Source organism: Tamandua tetradactyla, chromosome 24, assembly GCF_023851605.1.
Source record: "Tamandua tetradactyla isolate mTamTet1 chromosome 24, mTamTet1.pri, whole genome shotgun sequence".
In the NCBI taxonomy this organism is placed as follows: Eukaryota; Metazoa; Chordata; class Mammalia; order Pilosa; family Myrmecophagidae; genus Tamandua; species Tamandua tetradactyla.
Window position 1 is genome coordinate 13,417,764 of NC_135350.1, and position 17,215 is coordinate 13,434,978.

The 17,215-nt window shown below is 32.3% G+C and overlaps 1 protein-coding gene across 9 annotated transcripts in view; it reads right to left on the reverse strand.

Annotated features, from left to right (window-relative positions):
- SEC24B (SEC24 homolog B, COPII component) overlaps positions 1 to 17,215 on the reverse strand; it is a 117,294-nt gene that overhangs the window by 10,002 nt on the left and 90,077 nt on the right. For 7 of the 9 annotated variants that reach the window (XM_077142582.1, XM_077142581.1, XM_077142575.1 and 4 more), the window contains 11 exons: positions 15,359 to 15,543; positions 12,060 to 12,162; positions 9,862 to 9,988; positions 9,085 to 9,194; positions 7,533 to 7,645; positions 4,885 to 5,003; positions 4,481 to 4,536; positions 4,011 to 4,217; positions 1,720 to 1,843; positions 1,155 to 1,313; positions 255 to 428 (listed from right to left, as the gene is read on the reverse strand). In XM_077142582.1, coding sequence (XP_076998697.1) covers positions 255 to 428; positions 1,155 to 1,313; positions 1,720 to 1,843; positions 4,011 to 4,217; positions 4,481 to 4,536; positions 4,885 to 5,003; positions 7,533 to 7,645; positions 9,085 to 9,194; positions 9,862 to 9,988; positions 12,060 to 12,162; positions 15,359 to 15,543 — 1,477 coding nt within the window. The remainder of the gene's footprint in view (positions 1 to 254; positions 429 to 1,154; positions 1,314 to 1,719; positions 1,844 to 4,010; positions 4,218 to 4,480; positions 4,537 to 4,884; positions 5,004 to 7,532; positions 7,646 to 9,084; positions 9,195 to 9,861; positions 9,989 to 12,059; positions 12,163 to 15,358; positions 15,544 to 17,215) is intronic. The other 2 variants (XM_077142576.1, XM_077142574.1) reach the window with 1 other exon arrangement.

Sequence of the window (17,215 nt, forward strand, 5' to 3'; positions counted from 1 at the left end):
TACCAGAAAAATTTGCTCCCAGGAAAATAAGTTTCCCCCAAATCAAAAAGATATTATTTTATTATTTACAGATTCACAATGAGAGCCAAAACAAGCTAACAAAAAACCCACAAAGAAAGAAAAATAAAAGAACATATATTTGATTAACTTCATTACTTTGCAAATTCCATTACTTCTCCTCACTCCACTAAAGAGCAACTGAAAGGAGGGGAGAATTACTGCTGCAAGCCATATTTAATTTCTGTTAACATTACCTTTGCTTGATGTATATAACAGGGCTGTCTGAAAGCACACTAAGGAAGTATCTGTTAAACTTTCTTCAATTGACAGCTGTACTGCAAACCCAGCATCAGGATTGATGTTGGCAAGGGACAACAAATCAGTGGAACGAACAAAGAAGTTTCCATGAAAGGTGTGCATTGAAAGGCCTGTGAAAGAGAAAACTTGATTACAAAAGATGAAGTAACAGTAGCATCTTAACCTCAGGCTAATGGGTACCTTCTAAAGTAAAAGATGTCTCTGATTTGAATCAAAAGTAACCCGACTGGGAGTACTTACTGGAAGTAGGGTTAGAGTTAAGGGTAAAGATACTAAAACACTAATTTTAAAAAACAGTGCAAGCTGTAGGTAAGTGAGACTACATATTTAACTTGTATTGGTAAGTAGCTAATCTCACCAATCTTGTCTAATCATATGTGATCTGGAGTCAGACATATAACAAATGCACAAAATTAAGCAAATGAAGGTTACTGTAAAACTCATTTGAGTTTTTAAAACAAAAGAATCACTTATGCATTCACCTAAACTGAAGAAATGCAACTTGAAGACCATTTAAATTATACAGAGGCAAATTTTATTTGATAATTCTAATTTAAAATCTTCCATATTCTCCTAATTCTCTTTCTAAAATTACTCTGAAAATAGGATTTCTTTCCAGATCTTCCTGAATTCCTAAAGCAAAACATTACATTTGCTCCTAATTTAAGTTATATAAAAGATTGGGCAATACTTCAATAATTACAAAAGAGTATGGCTAACTGGATCAAAGAGCAAATCCTCATGATGAACATTTATCATCATAGGTAGTCAAAATATGAATGTTCATTAATTTTGACATAAGTAAATAAGGTAAAGCACACTTTTTAATTTCATACCTTTAGTACATCTTATTCTCATAACAGCTTCAAATCCAATTTTTCTTGTGAGATATCGTTTTAGGTCTTTTTGTAACTTTTCTGCTTGTGAAGGATTGTGGGTATAGTGGAAAGACGGGTAATAATAGATGCACCCTGCAGAATACTTGGACATGCAAGCTTGAGAGAGAAAGTTTTAAAAGTATTAGCTACAGAAACAATAATCGCCTTTTACTTCATATAGTAGTATAGATCCTATTCCTATGAAGAAATCTAAGTCATAATGAGAAAACCTAAGCTGTCAGAATAAGATAAAATATGTAAATCTGAGAAAACAGAAACATTTATAAAATATAACTTATATGGTAAAGTTTACTTTTGAGCAAAATTTGAAGGGAATCTTTTTGCAGAAACAAAATAGTAATAGCATTTTATGTTAGTACAGTGCTTAAAAGTTTACTAATAATTTTCACAGATATTTATTTAATTCACATGCCTTTTCCCTAAAATATAGAGAACTTTGAAGATTTTTATTTAATTATTAAAAACATTTATGTAAACAGATAAAAAAATGCTATTTCCTTACCTAAGGAAGCAAGATCAGAATACTGTGAACTTAAAAGGAACAAATCCACTGCAGTCTGCTGCCCTGAGCAATCTAAAGCAAGTTTCTTATAAAAATCAGTTGCAGGGCCAAGATGTTGTATAACCTAAATCAAAAGATCACAAAGTAAAAGTCAGAAACCTTTAATTATATACATATTTCTATCTGTTTCTAATAATAATTAGGAAGAAGATATCTTCTGTTCTCCTGACAGACTAATGAGTTTTAAAAATGACAACCCAGTTGGTACACAAATCTAATAATAATAATAATAATAATAATACCACCTAACATAAAACTGTTATTAGGTGCTACATTGCTCGACATGATTTATATATATGTATCAACTAATTTAATACTCATAGTAATCCATATCTCCTAGGAGTTTTAAAATCTCCATTCTACAGATGAGGAGAAACTGAGGCACAGAAGAATTACGTAACATTCTTAATTCTGAGCAGTCTGGCTCCAGAGTGAGTGTGGTTAACCATGATTATATACTGCTTCATAACATTACGAGAGGGTAACAGATTAAGGAAGGTTTTTCCTAATGATGAGGAAACTTGAGCTGAGAAGGTGCACTGTTGTCTGAAAGATGCACAAATTACAGAACCAGACTCCAAATTCTTAATCACTAATGCTATATCATATAACAAAATGGTTTAACTCTCAATTATATTGTATGAGGATTATATTAGAGTTTACTCAGATATGAAAGAATATGTAAACCAGAAGTAATTTTTAAGTTTTGAGTCCCAGCCAGGTAGAGAATACTAGTGAAAATTAAAATTAGAAAAAAAAATTATATCAAGGAATTCAGAACATATTTAACAGCTTACTCTGTTCAAAACACCTCAGATTACAAAAGAAACTATAATGGAACAAAGAGCTGAATACTAGCTGCACTTGTTTAATGAGTTTTAAAAAATAATTGCCCTAATTTACTTTAAAACTAGTTTCCTTTTCAAAAGGAATTAAAAAATACAATTTTTATAAAAACTGATAGATGGTGTCATTTTTCTCTAGCAAAGTGGTAAAAAACAAAAAAAGCAACAATACTTAACGGTGCTGGAGGATGAGAGTCTCTAAGAGTGCAAGTTGATAAAAAACAAAACTAAACAAAGTAAAACACATTAATAACTTAAAGTTTATGCCCTTTGACCCAGTAATTTCAATTCTAGGAATGTGTTCCATGGACAAACTGAAGATTTATGAGACCATAAAATCTGTTTAATTTACACTCATAACTAATTTTAACGGTATTTTCTCAAACATAATTGGAGGCAAACAGAACCCATGTACAAAACAACAACCAACTGACTGACTTATTGTTTGAAAAAGGGGATAAAAATACCCTGACCAAACCTTCAAGTAAGACCCAAGTGATGTTCAGCTTCACATTCTTTTTTCAAATAGTGAAAATCATAGATACAACTTAACTATTCAATGACCAAATACACTTGATTAAATACAGCACTTTTATATTTACTCAAGGACACTAGTTTTTAGAGAATTTTTAGGGACATAAGAAAATTTTGCTCACAATACATTCTTCAATGAAAAAAGGGAGATTAAAAAAGTGTATAAATATATGATGCCCAATTACGCTTATCTTTGTGTTTGCACAATTAAATACTAGTATCTTGACCATGAGATTACTGATGATTTATATTTTCTCTACTTTTCAAGTTTTATACAATGATCTGTATTACCTTTGTAATTACAAAGTTTGTAAGAATAACATTTAAAAATGTTTACATAGCATGCAATTTTGCTTATCTTAGACACACAGGTATTTATAAGGATATTGTTATGGACATATTAAATTATAAGATCTCAGATTTAGCAAATATTGTTACTTGTGTAATAGAAAGGAGCCCGGGAGCCAGGAATTCAAGTCGCATTTTTACCAATAAAATAGTTATTTAACTTTTGGCAAGACATTTTAACCAGTTTCCTGGTTAAACTATAAAACGAAAGGGTTAGAATAAATGATTTCTAAGTTTCAAAGACTTGCAAACAAAGTAATAAAAAGTACATACTTTGGATGATTAAATGGTATGTGAACATATAGTATATATCAACAAAAAATGTAAAAAAAAGGCACTGCAAACTCAAAAACAAAAAGGTGATTTGAGTCAAACTATCTTATCAGCTTTTAGAAACTATTAATTAAATAGAAAAGTAGAATGATGAACAAATAATTACAGCATCTATAGAGGTAGAAAATACTACCTTGAATATAAGGGGGAAAGTAAATACAAAATAAATACCTTTGTACTCGATCTCTGATTAGGATCTTCTCTGGACTGCAGAAGTCCTGCACCCAAGGAAGGTAACTGTGTCTGAAATACAGACACACGGCCACCTGTTGGAGACATTAATTTAAAGGCAGCCTGAAGCGCAGGACCAAGGGCACTGTGTGTTTCTCTCGTATGGATGAACATATTTGGTAATGCATTCAATAAGTCTTTTATAAGCTGGGAAAACAAAGATTAAAAATTGAATTACTGAGAAGGTAAGGCAATATTTTTCTTTAAAACATTCCAGAGTATAGTACATGCACCTGCAGATCATTTTGGGGGATTATGAAATGATCAGTCAATAGATATGCTACTTATGTTGTCTTTTGTTTGCATTAAGAATTACAATATTAATATGCCAAGTAAACTAACATTAAACATTTTAGTAGGCAATGAAATAACAGCAATATTTTGATACTTTAGAAAAAAATCAATCTCACCTCTTTACTTTCATACAGATTCACAAGTAAGCTATCCGGTGTAGGCAGGAAAACCTCTATGGGAAAATATATATTTTAATCAACAAAACAATTCAAAAGAGTGTAATAAGTTAGAAAATCTTAGTTCCTATCAGGTCACACATGTAATGCATATACATATATATATATATACTCTCTTAATATTACAGATACATATGTGTGTGTGTATGTGTGCGTCTGTGTGCGTACAGGTACAAACAGGAATAAAAATTTAGAATCACAAATTTTCTAGGACAGTTATTTAAAAATGAATATGAGAGTATACAAATGATCCTTATGGTATATGACAATATGTATACTACAATAAAGTAGGCCCAATTTCAAAGTCTGTGGGTAGAAAGATTTTTACTTTGCTCTATGCTTACCATCTATGTCAGACACAATCAACATTTGAGGTTGTGATAATCCTTCTTGTAAATTGTAGAAATGAATAGTGCTATCAAAAGTCATAAATCCTATTCTAGTTCGTGAATCTCCAGGGAGCCTAAAGATAAAAATGATGATTTTAAGTTCCAAGTGCTTAATAATATATTTATTTAAAAAAACAATGAAATAATAAACCAAGCTTAAGGATAACTAAACATGTTTTTTTTTTATAGGGGGTAGAAAATTATTCCTACCAAAACCAACATATAATAGAGAAAAACACAGATGAAGCATTCCATTTTCAGATGAAACAGCTGACAAGTTTAAAATTTATTCTTCAGAAAACTGAACTTATTTCAGTATTTAAATAAGAATTAACCAAAATTAAAAATTAAGTGATTAAAGAAACAATTAGAGATTTCTTGCTAACTTTGCTTTGAAACACACTTTCCAAATGAAAAGTTACTCATATTTTCAATTCCAATATTTAAATAATAGTATAAATTGTCTGGGCCTTTAAAGGGAAGAACATCAAATGAGGACTTTCTGAGAAAAATTTTGATATAATGCAAATCAGATTTTAATTTGTAAAATTTAAATAAAAAACATTTAAGAACATCAAAAAATATCACCTATTGCCAATCTTTTAAAATTGTCTAGTGCCAGAACTGTTTTAAAAAATCAGTGCCTCAGAATAGAAGAATAAAATATTTCATTTCATTGATAACAATGAGATGACGAAAAGTTGTCCTTAATAACGTCCCTTATTAACGACAAGATGAATGCTTCACATTTTATGAGTACAAATTTGAGTACCACCAACTATATTAACTTCAGCTACATAACTTATTTTTTTTTTTAATGCCTATAAAATGAACATTGTAGGATGCAAAAATAGAGTAAGTACCAAAGTTTAGGCACTGTGACTGGGCTGCTCTGACTGGCAGCTCAGATTAGGCTGCTCCAAAATTCCCCAAGCTAGGTCACAAAGCACCTTGGAGAACAGAATGCAACAAGTTACATGGATATTCAGCTTACCAATAAAGGTCAAGATTTATATTGTTTCCACAGATTATTTCTCATTTCTTTGAGATTTCTAAGGCCACTGAGTATAGGGGCATTTATTATTGGCAGAGTAGAGACCACTGGCCTTCTCTAAACTCAAACTACACAGGATTGAACTAGAGTTGCTATGGCATCAAATTCTTCTTTCTTAAAGATATTTCCAGAGCCCTTTACAAAAACATGTCATTTATTGTTGCTATCCTATCATCACCTTTATATTTTTAACTTTGCTAATGCTTTTATCTCCTGTTGTATTCAAATATAAACATTTATAAAAAAACATTTTCCATTCTCAATTTTGTCCTTTTGGTTTTGTGTTCTTTGCAAATGGTTACTCATGTTTGTGTAACTTTCAGAGTGGCTCCTCTTGTGAGGCAAGCTAACTCCTGACAATCTCAAAAACCACTTCTCTGCAGAGTGGCTTTCCATTGACACTGCTAATGCTTCTGCAGTTAGTAGTTGTGACTAAAATAAGGGCAAATACTTCAACTAAGGATAAAAATATGAAAACTATATCACTAAAAGAAACTAAAAGCAAATCATCCATTATCTCTGAATGTTTTATATATCTTGAACATCTTAATGTTAGTTTTATTCATAGCCTAACATAAGCGATATGTAGATTATGGTGAATACAACTAGCATTCAATAGAGCAAGACTCTCAAACTCAAATGGGAGATGAGGGAGAACCTTCCAGAATCACCTGGAGTACTTCTGATAATCTACCGATACATAACCATCTCCACAGCTCTACATATCTCTACACATGCCAAGAACCACTGTAGTAACGAACCACTCTTTTTTTTAAATTGTATTGTTATAAAATATATAAAACATAAAAATGCTGTTTTAATCATTTAGGTGTACAATTCAGTAGTGTTAACCATTCTTACTGACAATCTTAAGTCATATCTTTTGAGGGTGTTGGAGTAAAAAAAGAAATGTACAAACAACTTCATTTTCCAGAGATATGGAAGGTTCATTTTTAAAACTAGTTAAGAACTTCCTTCGTGACTAAAATTGGTAGACACAAAGACAGGAATTAGATCCAGGTTTAAGCAAACCATCTACCCATCTGATACGCTATTTCCATTTCCACACTAGAGCTCATTACTAATGCGCCAAAATGAAAAGCTCCCTTCCTGTCTTCCTGAAATACTCAAGACCAAACTAATTTCTTTCTTCCCATTAAAACTAGTTTATATGAAAAAAATTCCTTGCTCAAGCATAAATTACAGTTAGATTTCTAATCCAGATTCTGATGCTTGAGTGACTGTGTCCAAGTCAAGCTTTTTGGGCCCCAGTAGCCAGATCTGCCAAATCAGAGGGATAGTTAGGGGTAATCTAAGTGTCATACTAAATAGTAAAACATAGTATTTTATGATTCCGATACCAAGACATTAATGATAAAATATTCCAAGTAGCAGGATCCTTATTATATAGCAGATAGGAAGTACTCTTTTGGTTGAAAGATCAATATAATCAATTAATCAAAACCAATCCCGTAGCTTGCTAATAAACACTTCACATTTATAAACTGTATACATACACACACATATTATGAGTAAAAAAAATACCTACTTGTCTAGATTTTCTAATAGTGACTGGCATAAAATTGTCAAATATCCAGCTTCCACTGCATTATAAGACACATCTAAAACAAACAAGTAAACTGCGGGCTGAGGAGGACGAAGCTGAAAGGAATAAAAATAATGTAGTTTATTTAGTAGACATAATTTTTTTAGTATGTTCTATTTGTTCTTTTTATGTCTAGTAGTTAATATTATAATTAGATATTTACTGAGTATATAAAAAATACAGAAGTAGGGTTGATGTTTTGTAAGATCTTACATGCTAGTGAAAATGGCACTCCTTTCTTTAACTTTTTTCCTTGTTAAACTGGTTGCGGACTACACCTGGTGTGCTGGTTTGAAAGATGTGTGTCCCCTAGAAAAGTCATGTTTTAATCCAAATCCCATTTTGTAAAGGCAGCCGTTTCTTCTAATCCCTATTCAGCACTGTATGTTTGAAACTGTAATTAGATCATCTCCTGGGGAGGTGATGTAATCAAGAGTGGTTATTAAACTGGATTAGGTGATGACATGTCTCCACCCAGTCGGGTGGGTCCGATTAGTTTCTGAGGTCCTATAAAAGAGGAAACATTTTGGAGACAAGAGATTCAGAGAGAGCAGAGCAGAACAACATAGCCACGAGAAGCAGAGTCCACCAGCCAGTGACCTCTGGAGATGAAGAAGGAAAATGCCTCCCAGGGAGCTTCGTGAAACAGGAAGCCAGGAGAAGCTAGCAGATGATGTTGTGTTCTCCGTGTGCCCTTCCAGATGAAAGAGGAACCCTGACCATGTTTACTATGTGCCTTTCCAGATGAGAGAGAAACTCTGACTGTGTTCACCATGTGCCCTCCCACTTAAGAGAAAAACCCTGAACTTCATCAGCCTTCTTGAACCAAGGTATCTTTCCCTGGATGCCTTAAATTGGAAATTTCTACAGACTTGTTTTAATTGGGACATTTTCTCAGCCTTAGAACTGTAAACTAGCAACTTATTAAATTCCCCTTTTTAAGAGCCATTCTGTTTCTGGTATATTGCATTCTGGCAGCTAGCAAACTAGAACACATGGTAAGACAGTTATTATACAGTAATAGTTAAATAAGTAGACTAAATGTTTGTCTCATAAAGACTGGTGACTAAAGTATCTTTTAAGCAAAAATTAGGCTTGCTGATCATGTAGTACTGTGAGCTCTATATCCCTTCCCTACTCTCGGAAACATTTTTTTTTCCTATTTATATATTTTTAAACAAATTTTAAATCTGACAATCTGCCATGAGTACCAACTATTGGGTCAAGTACCCAAATCAAAAGGGCAACAAATTACAGATGCTAATTCTAATCACACAACATTACTAACATTTATTGGTGATATTATACATTCTTCTAGGATATCCAAATAATCTTTAGAAAAAGTTTTCTATTTAAGTATAAACTTTGAGCATAATTTATTTTTTAAAATTCATACTATAGATAACTTCAAAATATGGACAAGAATTCACTTAACAACAAATTAAAATGACCATTACAATTGTATCCATGACTAATTTTCACACTGACTAGTTACCATGTAATCTGAAGAAGCAATGAATTCCACAGTTGAATTCTGGACTTCTGGTCGTTTATGAGGTTCTCCATAAGATCGGGTTAGGGGGTTATACATAAATTCTTCAGGAACTACATGAAAATTAGGAATGCAGAACAAATTTAATAACACAATTTGTAGCTAAACATATATACATATATACCTAAAAATACAAAACCCTACCATCAACATTTATATGAGGTTTACCAAGAATTCTGTGTACACATAATGGTAAAAATAAACCCCTAAAGTCTTCTTTGAAAAACAGATCAGAAAGTTAAAAAAATTATTTTCTGAAATCAGGTGAGAAACAAGGACATAGGCAACCTTGCTTCTTAGGCTTGAGTCCTACTTATTATATTACATCGCATGGACAAAAATCAGACAGAGAAAAGCATATTTGAAAGCATTTATAATTTGGGTACCTAAGAAATGAGTAAAGGGGATGAGAGAGACAAATAAATGAATCAAATAAACAAATAGAAGATAATCCTAACTTGTCAGGGACAAGCATAATTAGCTTACATGACCTCACCTGGGTGATCATCACTGCTTTTTTTTTTTACTTTGCCCTTCTTTTCACTCTCTTCATTGTCAGTTAACCCATGACCAGCCAAAATGAAGTGTTCCTAGCCTATATTATCTCCATTAAAAAAAGTTGCTTTTAAAGTAATAAGGAGAGAAATCAGGTAATAATAAAAATGCCAGAAAATGTTTAAAATAATATTAAAACACAAAATTTAAGAATCTGAAACTCACCATCATTAACTCTATAGCACAAATTGCATTTCCATCTACGTTGATCAATGAAGGATACAAAAGGGTTGATATATGTTCGACAAGATCGGCACCTCACAATGGTATTTGACGTTATCACTGGTAATTGCTAGGAAGTAAAATAAAGATGTTGAAGCACAAAAAAGCATCCCAGACAAAACACAACACACAAGCCTCTGCTCCACATACAGAACAGAAACGTTTTTTGTGTGGTTTGCAATGAAAGCATTTAATAATATCCAGTGATAGCAGCTAAAATAAAATTTTCCCCCTCTCTTATCACAAACCATCAGATACTACTAAAATAGTCAAACTAAATACAATAAAAGTTACTGTGGACAAGAAAAGCCTGGTTGATCAAGAAAATATAAATCAGAGCTCACCTGCTAGATTCAAAAATTAACAGTGAGAAAGAAAAAGATACCATTATATAGTATAAACTGTTTTCGACTTGATTAGACCGTACCCATTTCTAGACCCTCAGGTACCACTCATTAGATGGTCCGAACCATACTGAGGGAAATTGAGGCAGAAAGAAACCAAACAGAATGTAACTTGAAATAAATATATATATATATATTTTATGCATAGTTTGGAAAAAGAGCCTTATATTCAATATGGACAATTTAGAAAGTCTGAAAAAACATTAAGAAATCACATCTCATATTATTCTATCTCCCCTGAGTTAAATCCCTATTAATATTTTAGTATTTTTCCTTTTGGCTTTTAACTGTCCACACATAAATATGCATTTATTTGTGTTTAATTTTTTTGACCTATACTATTTTTATTACACAAGTAACTACTTATCATTTGTGAAAATTCAGGAACTACAGTTAAGTGAAAAGGAGAAAATGAAAAATTAACCTCAATTCTACATCCCAGAGGAAGCCACTGTTAACAGTGTAGCATATATACTTCCAGAGTGTATCATGTATAGAATCTTTATTTAGAGAAAAACTCTCACCTATTTATATGGGAAATTAAATACCTTGGTTGAGAGATAAAAGTTGTAATAATATTGTAGATGATCAAATAGTATTTACTGAGTGAAAAAATTCATATTACTTCTCACATAGTTTAATTATTTTATTTTCTGTTTGCTTTGCTATTCTCTATATATCCTAGTAGGAAAGTAAGCTCTATGAAAAAGTTGATTGACCTTCATATTCTCAGCATCTAGCTTGCTAGGTAAGTTGATAAATATTTGTTGGATGAATGAGAGTTAAAGGAACTCAGTAGTAATAGGAGGGGTAGAAAACCACAGTAATAAAAATGTGTGAAGGGAATTGCAACTTATCAAGTACAAATAAAATGTACCTGGATAAAATAATCTCTGATTATTTATTTTAAATTAATTTAATTAATTTAAACAAATTTTATTTATTTATAAATGTATATATTATTTATTTTAAAAATTAAGTAGACCAAATGTTTTCCTCATAAAGACTGGTGACTAAAGTATCTTTTAAGAAAAAATTATGCTTGCTAATTATGTAGTACTGTGGATACTGTACTTCCATGAAATTCAAAGCACTTCCATGAAATACCAAAAAGATATGCAAAAGTTTAACAAACTATACAGTAAGCTAAACAGACCATGAAAAAAAAACAGGAAGAAATGTTTTAATTCAACAGATTTGAACAGTTTGGACCTTCCCTATTAATAAAAAGGTTATTTGTTTAATACAACAAGAAACAATTATATAGTTTTCCTGCCTGATTGGACATCACTATTGGTGTTTATTTTATGTTTAGTAAAGGACTCTTAAGTTTATCTATTATCCAATGGGCTTTCTAACTTCCAAAACTGCTAATCTTTCAAAATCACATCTTGTGCAATTTTTTCTACTGTACCCAAGGGAATCAGTCCCCAAACTGTGCTCACTTCCTAAGTACATCATAGAATTTGATAAATTACATATATTAATTATCCTGTATTGTGATTTTGTTTTTACATCTCTGTCCCTTGATAGGTAAGAACTTCTTGGGATGAAAGTTGTGTCTCTATTATCAGTGCTTGCTTCAGTGCTCAGAAAATGTTCGCTAAATAAATGATTATTTCTAACTTTAAATAAAAGGAAGATGAAAGAAAATTCAAATAAAACATGCGATCTAAGTACCTTACACGTAACTACATAAGTTAGCACCCACAAAAATTTTAAAATGTGTTACTTTACCGTTAGGTCTCTGAAGGGATGTAGCAATAATCCTAAAGGAAGTTTAGCTTTATTCAGTAAAGCTTGTGTCTGTGGAATACTTGTCAAAGTACAACGAAAAGAACTGCAAAAAAAAAAACAATATGGGGTATCATTAGCTATCAGAAAAGAAAATACTGAAGTAAATATGAGTTGTAGGTATTAAGAACACTTAAGGGCATAAGTGAAAATCATTCAGGTATGTATTTTACCCTAACCAGGAAGATCCTATTTACTTAAATAGGAATATATGCCACATATGTCAAAAGACCTAAATTAAGGACTCAACACTTTCATGGCAAAAAAATATAATACATTCAGGAAAACATATACTTTTTAATATATGTATGAATAGGAAGAAAAAAGCATTAATGAAAAGGGAGTAGAAAATACGAGTGATCTGTCATACCTTACTGCCCCTTTTTCACCTATTGAACTCCTACTTTTAATATGAGGCTCATCAAAGTCATTGTTTCTTTATTTATACTTATCAAGTATAAATAAAATGTACCTGGATAAAAAAATCTGATTATTTATTTTAAATTAATTTAAATAAGTTTACATTTATTTATGTAATAAGTTTATTTATTTATGAAATAAATTACAGGAAGAAAGAATGATTTCTTCCTCTATGCTACTATCAATTACAGCCTGACTTGCTTTAGTTGGTTGGGTACCGTGTTTGTCTTCTCCACTTGAAACCAGAGGTCATACTGTCTTCAGGTCACCTTAGCACTGTTCCTCTCACAGAGAAAGTGCTCATAGTTTTTGTATTAAGTTTGAAATTAAGGTCAGTACACAAAGAATCAACAAAGGACCAGCCAAAAAGGTAAGGAGAAGTGTCACAGAAACCAGAAAAGGAATTTTAAGAAGAGTGGTTAATATTAAGGGGACATATTCAGATTCTATGCAATTATAAAAAAAAAATACGGTAATAAGGAATTTCCTGTCAACTTCTGAGAATTTCTGTAGAGTACTGGGCACTGAAATTTTATCCCAGAGGGCAGTGATTGGGCACTAAAGAAGTGAAAGTAGTAAGAACAAAACCACTGCTACTATAACCACTATCATCATCTACTGAGCATTTACTATGTATACTGGTATCTTATAATAAAATACACGGCACATTTTCTATTCTCTTGCACCCCATATCCAATCCAATAATAAAACCTGCTGGCTCTACCTCTAGAATCCAACCATTTTTTACTACCTTCATCACTCCCACTATTACCTCTTACTCAGACTACTGCATTGGCTTCTAAATTGGTGCTTTAATATTCTGTACATAACTCCTTACATGGTTGCCATAATGGTCTTAAAACATGTTACTCCTCTGTTCAAGCCTTTACCATCACCCTCAAAGTAACTTGAGACCCTTTACAATAGCCTATAAGGCCTGACACAACACAGCCCTTGCCTATAGCTCTGAACTCATCTCCTACGACTCTTTCCCTCATTTTGCTCTATTTTCTTCAAGCTTGTTATTGTTCGTTGAACACACCAAGCTTGTTTTGCTTCAGAACCTCTGACTCTGCTGTTCACGCAGCTCAGTACACTTTTCCCAGTCACATGACTTGCTCTCACTTTACATTCAAATCTCTACTCAAATAGGAAAATCTGTACTGATAATTAAAAATAATTAGTCTCTACCCTCTTTACCATTTCCAACTCTGATTTATTTTTCTTCTTAGTAATATTCCGCTATTACATTAAATATTTATTGGTTTGACTGTTCATAGAATGTCTCCCTAATAAAATACATATTTCATGAGATCAGAGACTTCGTTTTGTTTACTGCTCTATCCCCAATAGCTAGAATGGGTGCCCAGCACTTAATTTAGAAGGCATTCAGCAAATATTTATTTAATGAACGGTTTATCTTATATGTTGGCACTATTATTTGTTTTACAGTTAACAATACGCAGACTTTGAGAGTTTAATTAAATTACATATAGTCTCACAGCTACATATTAGTGGAAGCATGATAAAAACGTACAAGTGTCCAACTTTAAAGCTTGTAATCCTGCTTACTTTGCTTTGTTATTCTGATTTCACAAAAATGGCATAACTGGGTAGAAGCATACATGCCATTGCCCTACCAACAGGATCTCATTTATGTAAATAAATATACTATATTCATCTATCAAGGGGATGTACTTTCCAAGTATACGCTGCTATCAGGTCAGTAAGTCATACCTTGTGGTATGACCTGATAGCAGCGTATACTTGGAAAGACGGGTAGCTGTTTTCAACCTATAATTCATGATGTCTATAGTTTTATGGAAATGATCCAGTGCTTTAGTACTGATGGGGGTAGTGACAGATGTGTAGAAAAAGAGGGTGAACCCTTAAAATGGTGCCATTTTCTGTCTTCTTTATGAGATTTTGGTTAAAAAAAAAAAAGACCATAGTTTCTTTTAAAAAAAAAAAGACTGGAAAATTATTGCCTGAAGGAAAGGAAAATCCTGGCTCTAAAGAGGAATACAAACTCTTCTAATACAAGGAAGTGACCGTGTTGTTCTGTGAGTCAAAGGTTACTCTGAGAAGAGGTTCCAGGAACAGGAATCTAAAACGCATCTGGGCCCAGAGGAATAGCCTGTTCTTAGGGGACAGAAATAAAGAAAATGGTCAAGAACATATATTGTGAAGGCAATCTGAGGTAAGTACAAGAGCTTTCCCACTCAGCGGGTCACCAGATGCAGCTAGTAGCTAAACTTTTCCATGAGGCAAGGAAATACTCAATAAAGGAAATCACAAATCTAAATCCAGGATGGATAAATAGGCCTGGGGGTTAATGGTCCTCACATTTTATATTGGGTGAAAAAAAAATTTTCAGAGATTTAACCATTTATCTAAACCTACTTTTAGGATTATGTAAGTGAGGTTTGTGTCCTTGTCAAACAAAGACTAAAGGTGGGAATATAATTTTAAAGATTCTACATTATTTAAAAGACACCAGAAGTTATTACCGGTGAAAAGTGAGGAAAAATTTATGAAAAGAAAAATACAGTTGGATTTGTGATACAGAAACCCTCCATTCAAACAAAAAGATCTTTCCTTGAATTACTTGGTGGGACAATGGGATTGTATGGAGGTAGAGATCTGGACAGAAACAAATTACTTAAATTGAATTTTACATCTAGAATTTCTATATAAATTAGAAAAGTTCTCATTAACAAAGTTTCAAGTCAGGGAATTAATACCATTCTACTTTTAACATTTGTGAAAGTCATACAATTTAAAGTGTATTACTTAGGAAAGACTATAAAATAAATACCTACTCTGGGCTACAGTTTAATTTTCTGAGGTCCAAATTCAAGTTAGGTACAGGAGCCCAAACAGGAGTCATTGGTAAAATATTCCTTTCCTGAGTGAGGTTTACAGGTCTCAGGCTTTCTGGTTGTGGAGAACTCTGAAGACTCAATCCTCCTAGACTGGAGGACAGCTGGTTCATACCAGGATACTGCTGAGAGAGCATTCCAAAAAAAAAAAAAGCAAAACAAAAAAAGAACATTATAACAAACATAAATAAAATTTCTTATATTATATATAGGATTTCAACATATGGGAAAAAGCAAGAAGAAAATTTAAATCTTGGTAGAACAACAATATGGGAGTTCAATTTAAATCTCATTATCAAGCTTAAGCCTCAAAACAAAATTTTAGCAACAATGCTTTTGAACATCAAGAATTTGGTTTCCCTGAAATTCAGTTCATATCAGAAAAGGAGTGTAAATGCGTAACTGAGTTTTTTCAATTAGCAATTTCAAGAATAATGAGAAAATGTCCAATGAGTTTTACTCTGCTTATTTTTTCCAGCGTTCCTATTTTATATTTTAGTATTATTATGAATTCATGGCTTTCTGGAAACTCAAAATGATTTAATGAATTACAATCACTATTTTCACGCCTAAACTACCCAATCTCTGGTCAGTAGATGCCCCTGTGAGCTGGCTCTGCTGTCCTTTAAATATGACCCTATTAGCCTTTGTTGGGGCTTCCTTGCTTTCTGGCATAACATTGTTGTACTCTTCCTGATGTAGATCCAGATTTTATCCAAAAAGGAAACTTGGCTCCTTTTACATAGGAATGGTAAATAAAAGACCATAAACACTACGACTTGCCACTGTATCTGTCACTACTTTTAGATTTTTATACTGGGTAGCAATAGAAAATATACACTTTTAAATAAAGGTGAAAAATAATGAGTTTGTGTTGCTATTTCCAATTCAAACTTCAAATTGACAGCAATTAAACTTAACTTCTTTGATTTTAGACTAGTATCTCCCGTCTTTTGCTGAAAACCATGGTTTCTAATGTTAACAGCAATACTCTGTAGGTTTTTTACTGTTGTTTGTTTTTTTAAAGTAGACTCAATATTTGTCTGGAGGGCATCAGGAGAGAGGAAGACACAGGCTGGAGTATATGAGGAAAGTACTGTGGTCACAGGGAACTTTTAAAAATTGTTGTATATTACATTATGCATTAATTATATGTGATTATATATATGTAAAACATAAATATATGCCATTTTAACCATTTTTAAGCATACATTTCAGTGGTTTTAATTACTTTAATAATACTGGGTACCGTCGCCACCTTCCATTACCAAAACTTTTTCATAACCCAAAACAGAAACTATTTATTTACCTTGTAAGCAATAACTCTTTATTCTCCCCTCTTTCCCCAACCCCTCGTAACCTAAATTTACTCTGTCTCGGTGAACTGCTTTATTCTAGGTATTTCACACGTGGAATCATACAATATTTGTCCTTTTGTGTCTGACAATGCTTTCAAGGTTCATTCATGTTTCAGCATGTATCAGAACTTAATTCCTTTTTATTGCTGAATAGTATTTCATTGTATGGATATATCACATTTTGCTTATCTACTCATCTGTCAGTGGACACTTGGATTGTTTCTGCCTTTGGTTATTGTGACTTATGCTACTGTGAATTCACATTGGTGTACAGGTATCTGAGTGCCTGCTTTCAAATCTTTGGGGTATATAACCTAAAAAGTAGAACTGACAACTTTTATGATATTTTGTTTAACTTTCTGAGGAATTACCAAACTGTTTTTCAGTACAGCAGCTGTACCATTTTACATCCCACTAGCGACATGTGAGGGTTTCAATT